This window comes from Haliaeetus leucocephalus, unplaced genomic scaffold, assembly GCF_000737465.1.
Source record: "Haliaeetus leucocephalus isolate CR32 unplaced genomic scaffold, Haliaeetus_leucocephalus-4.0 Scaffold702, whole genome shotgun sequence".
Taxonomy (NCBI): Eukaryota; Metazoa; Chordata; class Aves; order Accipitriformes; family Accipitridae; genus Haliaeetus; species Haliaeetus leucocephalus.
The window spans coordinates 1,625,059-1,635,857 of NW_010973138.1; the positions used below are offsets into that span (position 1 = coordinate 1,625,059).

General features: G+C 40.9%; 1 protein-coding gene across 2 annotated transcripts in view; it reads right to left on the bottom strand.

Annotated features, from left to right (window-relative positions):
• Positions 1 to 3,789: 3,789 nt before the first annotated feature.
• SLC37A1 (solute carrier family 37 (glucose-6-phosphate transporter), member 1) overlaps positions 3,790 to 10,799 on the bottom strand; it is a 38,393-nt gene continuing 31,383 nt past the window's right edge. For both annotated transcript variants that reach the window (XM_010580285.1, XM_010580286.1), the window contains 4 exons: positions 10,359 to 10,437; positions 9,685 to 9,782; positions 7,256 to 7,308; positions 3,790 to 6,532 (listed from right to left, as the gene is read on the bottom strand). In XM_010580285.1, coding sequence (XP_010578587.1) covers positions 6,517 to 6,532; positions 7,256 to 7,308; positions 9,685 to 9,782; positions 10,359 to 10,437 — 246 coding nt within the window. In that variant the 3' untranslated portion in view covers positions 3,790 to 6,516. The remainder of the gene's footprint in view (positions 6,533 to 7,255; positions 7,309 to 9,684; positions 9,783 to 10,358; positions 10,438 to 10,799) is intronic.

Consider the following 10,799-nt stretch of genomic DNA (forward strand, 5'->3'; position numbering starts at 1 on the left):
GAACTAGATGCGTTCTATTTCAGATGTTCAGGGGATTTAATCCATTTACCATTTCTAGGTGCTTTCCTGGAGAGGGATTTCATGCTCCTCAAAAAATTATTTGCTGAAATCTGGGGTAAATTTAGAGTCTTATGATTTGCCTGACAGCAAAGCGTATGGGAAGTCAGTCTGTCTAATGTAGCTCTTAATACAGATATCAGTCCTAAACCACACATTCTCAGGCTTCTCTGCCTTCACCCCAGACTTGTCAGTCAGCCCAGTTCTGCCTTTCTGGGCCCGTGGCCCCTATTTTGAGAACTGCTGCTGTGAAAATCACAGCAAGCAAACCAGAAGGTTTCTCGCTATTGCTCTCCCCTTTCAGCAACTGCACCATTTTGCAAGCAGACACACAGACCAGCTGTGGTAGTGGATTCCCCTCACTGCCAAGCAAGCGAGTGAACTTTCTTACTTCCAAACCCCTAACCCAGCCAAGAGGAAAGTGAAGAGCTGGCGCCAAGCTAAACACACACACGCTTCGTTGTGGGCTGATGGTCACCCCAGGACAGGTGACCTTGCATGCCATTTCAGCTCTTCTATTTGGGAGAGAGACTGTGCTTTTGATACATTTTTGTGACCTCTTCTATTCTTTTATTAACATGCTTTCTTCCTTTCACGTAACAGGAAAGCTGCAGCCAAAGGAAAAGGGGGAGGAAGCTTTATAAAGACTTCTAACAGGGATGGCTAAATCGAATTCTGCAGTTACACCTACCAGTATAAAACCAAACCTACAGATTCTGCCACAGAATGGCAAAACGTTCAGCTGTTTCCTACAAGATCATCAGAGCAATTTAAGAATAGATTCAGAACCAGCTGTACTTACTAAGCTGAAGTCTTACATGGCCTGCAGTGAAATTGGATGGCTCAGACTCAAATATAGTACTTCATCCTCTGTAGCACAAATAACATCACTGTGTTTGGCAGAAACCCACTCCTTCCACAAATTTTGCCTGTGCATCACTCAGCTACGATGGACTGCCTATATCCTTCATATCACAAAAATGAGAAGGTGAGAATTCAGAAGTGACAAAATGATCGATAACTCCTCTTTTGAGCTAGACTCCCCATACCTATTGGGCAGTGAAATCCAGCCCTTTCAGCTCGTTCCCAATTCATGCTGCAACTCGTGTTGTGTGTGTGTATACATACAGACACACACACACGCATATGTATCGCTCTTGATTTAGCATATGAACTCAGACTGCTGTTTTGCGTTCTGACCTCAGTGCAAGGAGCTACTGCTGGTTTCTGAATAACCAAAAAAAAAAATTCAGGCGACCTGTTAAGGATTTGGGTATCAGATAAACTAAAAAAACTGCAGTGCCCAAGATGGTAAGGACTTCAAAGTTTTTGGATTCTCCAAATGCCTGCTTCTGAGCTAGACAAGTGAAAGGACAATCAGTTCCTAGGAATAAAGGCTGGAAAGGATTACATCTTCACTGCAGCATGCAAGTACAATTACGAACGTACTCACAGTTGGGAAAGGTTAAGCAACTTATCTCACCCTGCTCTGCCACAGTTCATCTATCCAATACAACCTTGTCAAGGTTTTGCCTTCTGTGAATCTTTACGTGAAACAAAAAAAATTAACTCAGTCATAGATGGTAGGCCACAAAAAACCAATTTTCTAACAAATACGAAATCCAGATCCTGCAATATTGGGAGAAACCTTACAAGCCCAGGGCCAAGTTTATGCAAGAAAGTGACCTCTCAGGGTAAGGAAAAATGAGAAATAAGTTTTAGTTCAAATTTTTCTGTTATACTTTTAAAAGCACACTATCTATGTGGTTACAGCAGGAGAATTAATAGTATGAGGGTAAATAAATGCAAATATTAGAGTAATTCAGGTTCTAAGACATTTATTTGTGAAGCACTACCTCTAGCCTCAAGCCCAGATTCAAGTAACTGCAGTAACCTGAAGATGACCAAAGTAATTCGAACTGGGCTCCACAAGGACAGGCCTGCACCTGCCTGGAAAGGACATCCAAAATTTCAGCCCCCCTCAGACATGAGGCTGAAGCATACCAGCAGTTAAATCCTTTCCTTCCCCCTCCCCAGCTTTAAGGATGACAGTTGGCTTTATAACTCAGCGTGGCAGAAAATGCAGTTGAAGGTTACCAAAGCCCCAGGGCGCGCAGGTGCAAACCTGCCAGCAAACTGTCCACGTCCCTCCGCAGGGCAGGCTGCGAGAGGAGGGCAGGAGGAAGAGTCTGTACCATCGCGTGGCCGGTTTAGCAGAGAGCAAAACAAAAACAAAACAGACTTGCCGTAAGGTGAAAGGTCAGCAATCCGAACATCCGATCCGAAAAGCTCTAAGGTTGGGACAATCATGAAATAATTTAATCAACCCTCCTATGTAATATGCAGGCCATAAAATTTCATTCAGACCAGAGAACACCACTGTTACCAATTCTGGGCCTCATCACTTGATGGGATTGTAAACAATCTTCAAATTAATTCCCTGTGAAGACCAGTAGCCTCCAACAGCTCTAAACATCCTCCTATTTCATTTATACCATCTTACATCTGCCTGATTTTGAGCAGCACTTCTCATATACACAACCTCACACATCACTCACTGGAGAAACCTACCGGCAGCAACCAAACAGATTCCCAGGTGTAAACATGAGGTCAGCCAAAGTCTGAGGCACTGTGATGTTGGCGCAAACACACATGGAGGATTCCCATTGTTATTCTAAGGATATTATTCTATAAACACATGCAATAACCTCCCGAAGCAGATGACAGAATCCCTTCTGGAACTTCCAAACTGGCAAAACATACAGGAGTAGGTGTATCTTAGTGCATGGAGCAGGTTAGTAGTTTTAACCTACAGGCAAAAGAAGTCTCAAAGTGACTTGTGAACACACCACCACCTTCCCTGCTACCTGTTCATCTTTTTCCCACCCTATAAACCCTTCCTACACATAATGGAGAAAAACGTCCACTGCAGTGTGTCCAGCAACACCCAGGGTGCTCATGAGGGTACAGGTACTCCAGTGGAGGCTCCTGCTCCCCATCAGGCAGAACAGAAACTTGGATCTGAGTCTCCCTTCTTTTGTAAGATGCCCCAGCTACTACCTGCCTATTCCTGGGAGGCACTTTGGGCACATCTTGTTCAGAAATTCTGTCCAGGACCCTCAGACACCTCCTTCTAGCCAGAAATTGTTTTCCTTTTCGAGCAGTTTTTCCCCAGTGCATCTGTCATTTGGACATTTTATCTCTGGTAGAGGCACACAAACCCCGTCAAACGTCGTAACGGAATCAAGACAGTAAATGTTCCACATGATTAGAGCTAGAGAGAAAAGATGAAGTTTTTCAATTTATGTGGAACTGAAATTGAAGAGCAGGCAAAGCAGACAACAAAAGAAGTCACCTTAAAACTACGTTGTAGGAGCTGGACTCAGCCCCTGACTCGGGTTGAGTGTCCTCCTTCCCTACTAGACCAAAATAAGTAAGCAGAATACACCCATCTGATGCAGCTGATTGGAAATACTGATGTTGTACAACGCACAATCCCACAAAATGAAAAAAATTACATGTTCAAGTTGAGAAGGGCACTGTTTTCAAAACAAAATGTTCTTATTTGTTCTCCTAATGAACCATTTTTGTTACCCTCACAAGAGACAGGAGCACTGTCCCAGCAGGGATGTCTATCCTTCCAACCAATAAATGGAGCATTTCATCCCAGAGATGTAAAAGATGAAGCAATCAACATTTCTAATTTTAAAGTAGAATCTATTTTTATTCAACACAGGACAGTAAATGGATAAAATTCACAATAACCAACATTAAAAAACAAGAAACAAATCCTGCAATCATATTTAAATTTGGCTCTACCTACTGGTCACTCGCATTTCTACACAAAAAATTTTGTCAGTCTTGCTCATTTTTAGATTAATGGATATTGACACCCGATACTAACAAAACACACAGTTTATTCACAACTTGGGGGACCTTTAGGGTTGTTAAGAAAGAAAAGTAAATCTTTATCTTTTTGTCCAACACATTCATAGCTGGAACTGAAATGCTGCACATTAGCAAGGAAGGAGACATCGGCACACCAGGAGTCCTAACTCCCGCCTACAATCGATGGAAGGAAGGACTCAGCACCTCCAACATTGTCGTGATCCCATACCCAAGTCACTGCAGTGCAAAAGCTATTCAAATAAATAAATAAATAACAGCAGCCGCCCCAACAAGTAAAACATGTAAAACCCAAAACACAGTTAAATATCTTTACAACGTGTGACTGTTAAATACAACTGAAAGCATTTTAACCTAAGACTTCAGCCCATAGGGAACAGCCTCTCAAAATTTGAGTGCAGCGGAGTTTAAATTGTTTCAATAAACTAGTATATAGCTTTACATACCTTTTTGGGGGGAAGGGTTTGGCATCTTCAGCTAAGAAGTCCTCCATCCCTCCCTCCTCACACAGCCATTGAAGTTGTGCCAGTACAGCTGTTTTGGGGTTGCAATGTTATTTTTCCCCCCATTAGAGACTAGATCAGTCCCCTGGCCAGGCTAGCACCCCCCCCAGAGTCAGCCTGGCCAAGTGAGGGGCAGTGTGCCATGCCACCAGGACGGAATTCCTTTCAAGTAACTTTGCTGCAGAATTCTGTCAAATTTAACTACAGCCTAAAGCCCAAACGCAGCACTGATTTAGGAATTCACATGTTGAGTATCCCCACTGGTCTCAACAGGTTTACTCAAAATGTGTGAAGTTAACCATTCATCTAGGTAACCGCAGGGTCAGGGCCGACACAGAGCGTTCCCTTACAAGGACTTGGTAACCTTCCTTAAGTCTTTGTGGGACTGAGGTCTTCCCTGTATCTCTGTTCAGCAAAACAGTTAAAAATGAACACATTCTTATACTGTTCAAGGCAAGCATAAAGCATGTGCCGAATCAAACCAGTGAAATAACTCATCACAGACTGAACAATTACAAAACAGCCCTGGAAATTAAGTGTTGTGCCAGCACATGGAACACCACCAGCAGCTGATGAGACATTTCTCCATGTTTTGGCAGTCTACTTTAGAGTGTGCTGTTTTGTTAATCAAGTGTAAAGACTACTGCATTGTTTCACAAAACTTAAGAGCATAGTTCAGAACAAGACATATGCCTAGAGCTTTAATAACTACAGTTAAGAATAATACACAGTTTAAATTATCTAGCCTTTGTGATCTAAGTATAAACACCTCATAGAAAAAAAAATTCCTTTTTACTTTGTACATCTTTAAAAAAAAATCACAGAAACATCTGTTTTGCAAAGGAGATGGCTGTACAAAGAAATGATATGTTTTGAAGACATTAAACCGTCTATTTGCTGGGTAACACTAGTTACTGAAATGTTCTCTTACAACCTACCACCTAGGTAATTTTTCTTTTCTGATATTTTGGCTCCAAATCTGAAATTCAGAGCCACTTGAAATTAGTCACTTCAAAGAGATTTCTGGTTATTAAGGCCTTGATCTGACAATGACTTCCACATGCACATACCAGCACTGAAACCACGGAGTACCCAACAGAGATCACTGTGGCGGCAGGCACTAAGGCAGCTCATCTGTTCAGTCCTGTAGTGCTGAAGTATGACAGCTCACAGTTCTCTGCCACCCCAAAGGAACAACCTCTCATTTCAACCCAGCCTAGTGGAGCAACACAACAGTTATATGACATTTGCACAACCAGTTTATAATGTCCTGAAAATCATTAGAGCTCCCCACTGGAAATTCTGACTCATAATCTACTTCTTCTTGCTTAGGTCTCCTTTCACAAAATGCTAATTGAGGCGTAACATCCATCCAGAGAGTCTGTGAAAACTGCTAACTGCGGTACACCGCAACACTAAATTCCATTTCATTACCTACCAAAAGGCTGGATGTTGTCCTTGGGATTAGAAGTAGTACTGTAGTTAAAAACTAATAATATAGTGAGGTTATTATTGTCTGAGCAGCTTCAAAATACTAATAGCAGTGCATCTTAACAGCCAGCTGGTATTGTGCTCTATAAAGCGATGCCCTTCATGTGCGCAAGATGACATAAGAGATACATACTTTGCTCATTGACACTGGGATGTTTCACTGCTAGACTGTTATGATTTCAACTTCCTTCCGCTCTAGTTTTGACTTGTTTTTGGAAAATACACAGTTCGGCATTTTAATTAAAAACATCCTATCAAAAGAAATAAAAAGGCACTTGGTATTTCTCTTTGGCTCAGCTGAGGCGTGCTGCTAAAACCTTTCCAGTTCCTGTCTCTTCATCTGATGAATAGTTGCCATCCTGAGGTACTTATTCATGTGCAAAAATAAGAGCTTCAGGGATTTACCAGTTGCATTTCTCACACTGCTTCCAGTGAATGTGCAAAGTTCTTCACCAAGCAGAATCTCTTAAATATAGAATAATGCATTCCATGAAGTTTGTTTTTCAGGGAAGAGCTCTGATCACTGACGCAGTCCTTATTCCAAATCTGGTCTCATAGCTCAGTGTTCTTTAAACCTGGAAAAGAACAGCAACCAGGCAGGAAAAGTTGAGGTGTGAGGCATAACAGCTGCTAACTTCAAAATGTAGGATCCATCCCTTGCCATGCATTTTACTATTCTCTGTCCATTTTACTTCTCCAAAACTACAACAAAGGGGCTCAATTTAGATTTTCTGTATTCAAGTATAACTCCATTGATTCAGTGGATTATTTTTTTCTCAATTTAAAACACTGTAAATTCAGAGCCACCCTTTCCTTTAAGGAGACCTTTTGGAAAAAGTTACATTTGAAACTATTAATAAACACAGAGCAAGCAATCAAGTAGCTTCTTATTCCCCACCTGCATGAAACCCAAGAAGATTACATATTTAGGAAAAAACAAACCATAACCAAGAGATGGTGACAGAGATTTGTTTTCAGATACTTTTCAAAATAAGATATTCTAAAGAAAAACGTTCATGATTTGAAAACATAGAATCATAGAATCATTTATGTTGGAAAAGACGTTCAAGATCATCGAGTCCAATCATCTACCATGCCCACAAACCATGTCCCCAAGTGCCTTGTCTATGTGCTAACATTAAACTGAGATTACTCTTTTGAAGCAAAATTAAAACAGACAGAAATGGACGTACAGAAATCTTAAATGTTCAGTCTACATCTAGGTATTATGGGGCAAAGGCTTAGTACACATGTTTTTAAACTGTTGTTAAAGAGCAACAGCCATGCATAACACTTACAGGGTATGATCTGTGTAACACCGAAGTTCCTTCTGAATAAGACGGAGTAAGAACTGTAAGAACAGTCACAGTATCTGTGTTAATATCTATACAGATATACAAATAAGCTAAGTTTCAGGATAAGATGTTCACAGTTATCTGAAGAGTTCCTCATTTGAAACATTACCCTGTAATGCTGAACTCAGTTAAAAAAAAAAAAAAAAAAAAAAAAAAAAAGAAAAAATATAAAAGATTTACAGATGCTCAGTCAATGTTTGGAAGAGGAGTTTTCACAATGAATAGGCAAGAGGAAAATAATTTCCTTTTCACAACTGAGAGATCAATTTCTTTGCAAAAACCAGAATGGCTTTCCAAAGTTACTTTACCAGCAGACATGTAAAGAAACCAGCAGAGGGAACCCAAGACTTCAAGAAAACACGGCAGATAGGCATTTTGGAGCATGAAGGTATTTTAGCTGCTATTCGGAAAAACAACTGTGTGTGAAAAGTTTTAATCACGCAATTAGTCAAGGCAAGTAAAGTCAGTCAAGTTTACTTGCCTCTGCAGGATCAGGACTTCAAGTGCACTTTGAAAGGTGTACTAAGACAGTACCCAGGAAAGTGATTTTACAAACAAAATTTGATGATTCCTATGTACCTTAGAGACAAAATTAAAACTTCCAGGGTTCCTCACTGTTACAGATTTCCTTATCCTCAGAGTCTCACTGTTATAAATGGAAGTTTCTTCACTACTATAAGTATTGGTGTTTTAAGATGTTAAACCTAAGATTTCAGAGGTACGGGCGTGGCCAAGAATGACAGAACTGAATACCATGTAAGAGGCTAAAGCCCCTCCAGATATCTTTGAAGAAATAACATTTGAACATAGGCATCTATATGCTGTACTGCAAAGAACAGGAAAACCAGAACAAGAGTTACAAAACCCAAGATTTATTACAACAGCAGAGAGTTAGTCCTCCCAAAACCAGAGCTTTACGAAGGCATTTTAACTGATGCTGCAAAGAAATGTGGCATTTTTTTCATTTGGTTTTAATAAATAACTATAAAAGAAAAAAAGCAGAGCTTTAAGTCTACTTGGGAAAACTATGACTATCTCCCAAACCTCACTCTGCAGCATGGAATACCTAATACTGAAAACAGCACAAATCAGGATTTATAGAGCTGCTGACTACCAGTGGCAATATACTTCAACTATTAACTTACCTAATTCACTTAATTTTCAGAGATTTCACATCTTAAATGTGGAAAAATTATTTTAAAATTTTGGGTTTAACTTGAATTTAGAAAAAAAGCCTAAATCGTAACTCAAAGCAAGACTTTCTGCTTTTCCTTTGTCAGGAAAGAGTGGTCTGACACACTCGGCATTAGCTCCTCTGCGGGAGCACAGAGCTCACTGCAGTACTGTGCAGGCACAGGGCTTTGTCTGGGCACAGCCAGTACGGAGGAAGGAGTATTTCTGAAGTGTTTCACACTCACCCTGGCCTTTCATGAGCACTTCCACCCAGGACTTCAAAAGGAGAGGATAAGCAGGTGACACTTCAGGACATCTCTGAGGTAGTCATAGCAGCATTCTGCTCTACTGGAGAACAAAGCTGGCACAGATGCCTGCCAGGGAAATCTGTGGCAAACTCAAAAATGTAACCTACAGGCTAACCTACAGGTGAGTGCCGCAAGACTAACTTCAAAGGTACAGCAAGACTCACCTTGCCTCATCTCACGTCTTCTTTGGTCTTTAAAAGCAAAGCAGTGCAAGTCAGAAGTGGAAAAAAAAACCAACCCAACCAACCCAAACAGAAGCTTTTCAGATCTTCCTATCAATCATACAGGATCCCAGACAGGAGAAAAAAAGGAAAATGGATGTGCTTTGTACCAAGCCACCAAGTGCGTTGCACTCCTTTTCCCTAAACATCTGCTCCTGGTTACTGTCAGAAGTTAGAATGCCAGTTTCTCGTCTAACCTAGTACAGCAGTTTTAGGGCCCATCTGGAGATGCGATGTATTAGCTTTGAACAGCTTCATTATCACGGTGATTTTGGTGATGCAGCAATGTAGCAGAACATTTGTTACCGCTTTGCTAAACCAGCTTTAAAGAAAACAGAAGTAATTCTTTCATGAGTGGAATCTGAAGCATCTTCTAGGTCTATATATGAAGGTTTACTTAACAATTATGCCTCCTGTAATCTGCTCGGCCAGCAATTAACAGATGTGTATTTGCTCAGGAATTGAAGTGCATCAGAACTAATCTGCACTTTTGATTAAAATTAGATGAGAATTTCAAAATGAGCAAATTTGCTCTTTAATCTAAAGTTTCCTACACAATTGGAAGTTTCTTATAAGATGCAGTATTGAAATTGCAAAGGGAAAATTTGCATTTTAAGACAGTTTAGCACAAAGGAAATACACAGTAACCAAACAGTATTTTTAGACTTACTAGCAAGGCACATGCATCTGCCACCATAAGCATGTAAAACACGTTGTTCCAGCCAGATGGGGAAATAAGACCAGCTAAGAGAGGGCCCAAAGCCGCACCTGAAATATAATATTGATATTGTCAGAATGATGCAACATAAGATTTACTATGCTGAAAAACAGTTATTCTGAGTTAGAATACCAACTCCTTCACCTAGTTAACTCAGTGTTACCTTATGTATTAAAAGGTCCCAGAAAGCACAAAACATTACTGGTACAGCTGCAAGCCTATGGGAAACCTAACACAGGGGAAGCTGGAAGACTAGAAGTTTGAGAAACGCCTGCCTTTGGCTCAACAAAATGCCCATCCAGTATTAAGCTGAATCCTACTCAATTTTCCCTTCCAGATACCAGTGCAGAGGGCATGAATAAAATATCCCTGATCTCAGAAACAGCCCAATGGCATCTACTTTTGCTGTCTGTGCCCACTATCCATCTACCATCCTCTTCCTTCCTTCCTCCCTCCCTCAGGTGTGGGACCGCTAGACAGGTTTAAGGCTAAGTTTGCTCTACTCCCCATTTCCAAAGCTGTACTAAGTCCTGGCAAAATGTGAACTGGAGAGAGGCTAGTTTTTCAAAGATCCTTTGTTTTAACCTACCACAGCTAAGGCAGGCTACCTTACAGCTCTGGCTTACCTACAGATCCTGTTCCGTCGATGATCGCTGTCACTGTGGACAAGGCTCTTGCATTCCCTTTCAGGCTTTTATGGGTACCCTAAAGTGACAAAGACTGCTTAGACCCATTCTGAGCTGAACTCTGAAAAAGTCTTTAAATCATCATTTAGCTCACACCCCTTCATATTGTGAAGATGCCTCAAATATCCTAGCTCAGACCCTTTTATCACTACTTAAAGAAGCCTTCTACTCCATCAGCCTGTTGCCTACAGTGTTCTCCTTTATTAAATCATGTTATTTAAACCACAGGAGCCAAGAAGCTTTCTGTTCTGCACATTGTGGATTCAAGCAACAAGGGCAGCACTTCAGCTTTGCATTATGCTGCAAGGCTGTTTCCACAGCCATCTTTTCCCCTGCTGATACAGCAAAGCTCTGCAGAACGGGGGGGGGGGGGGGGAATCA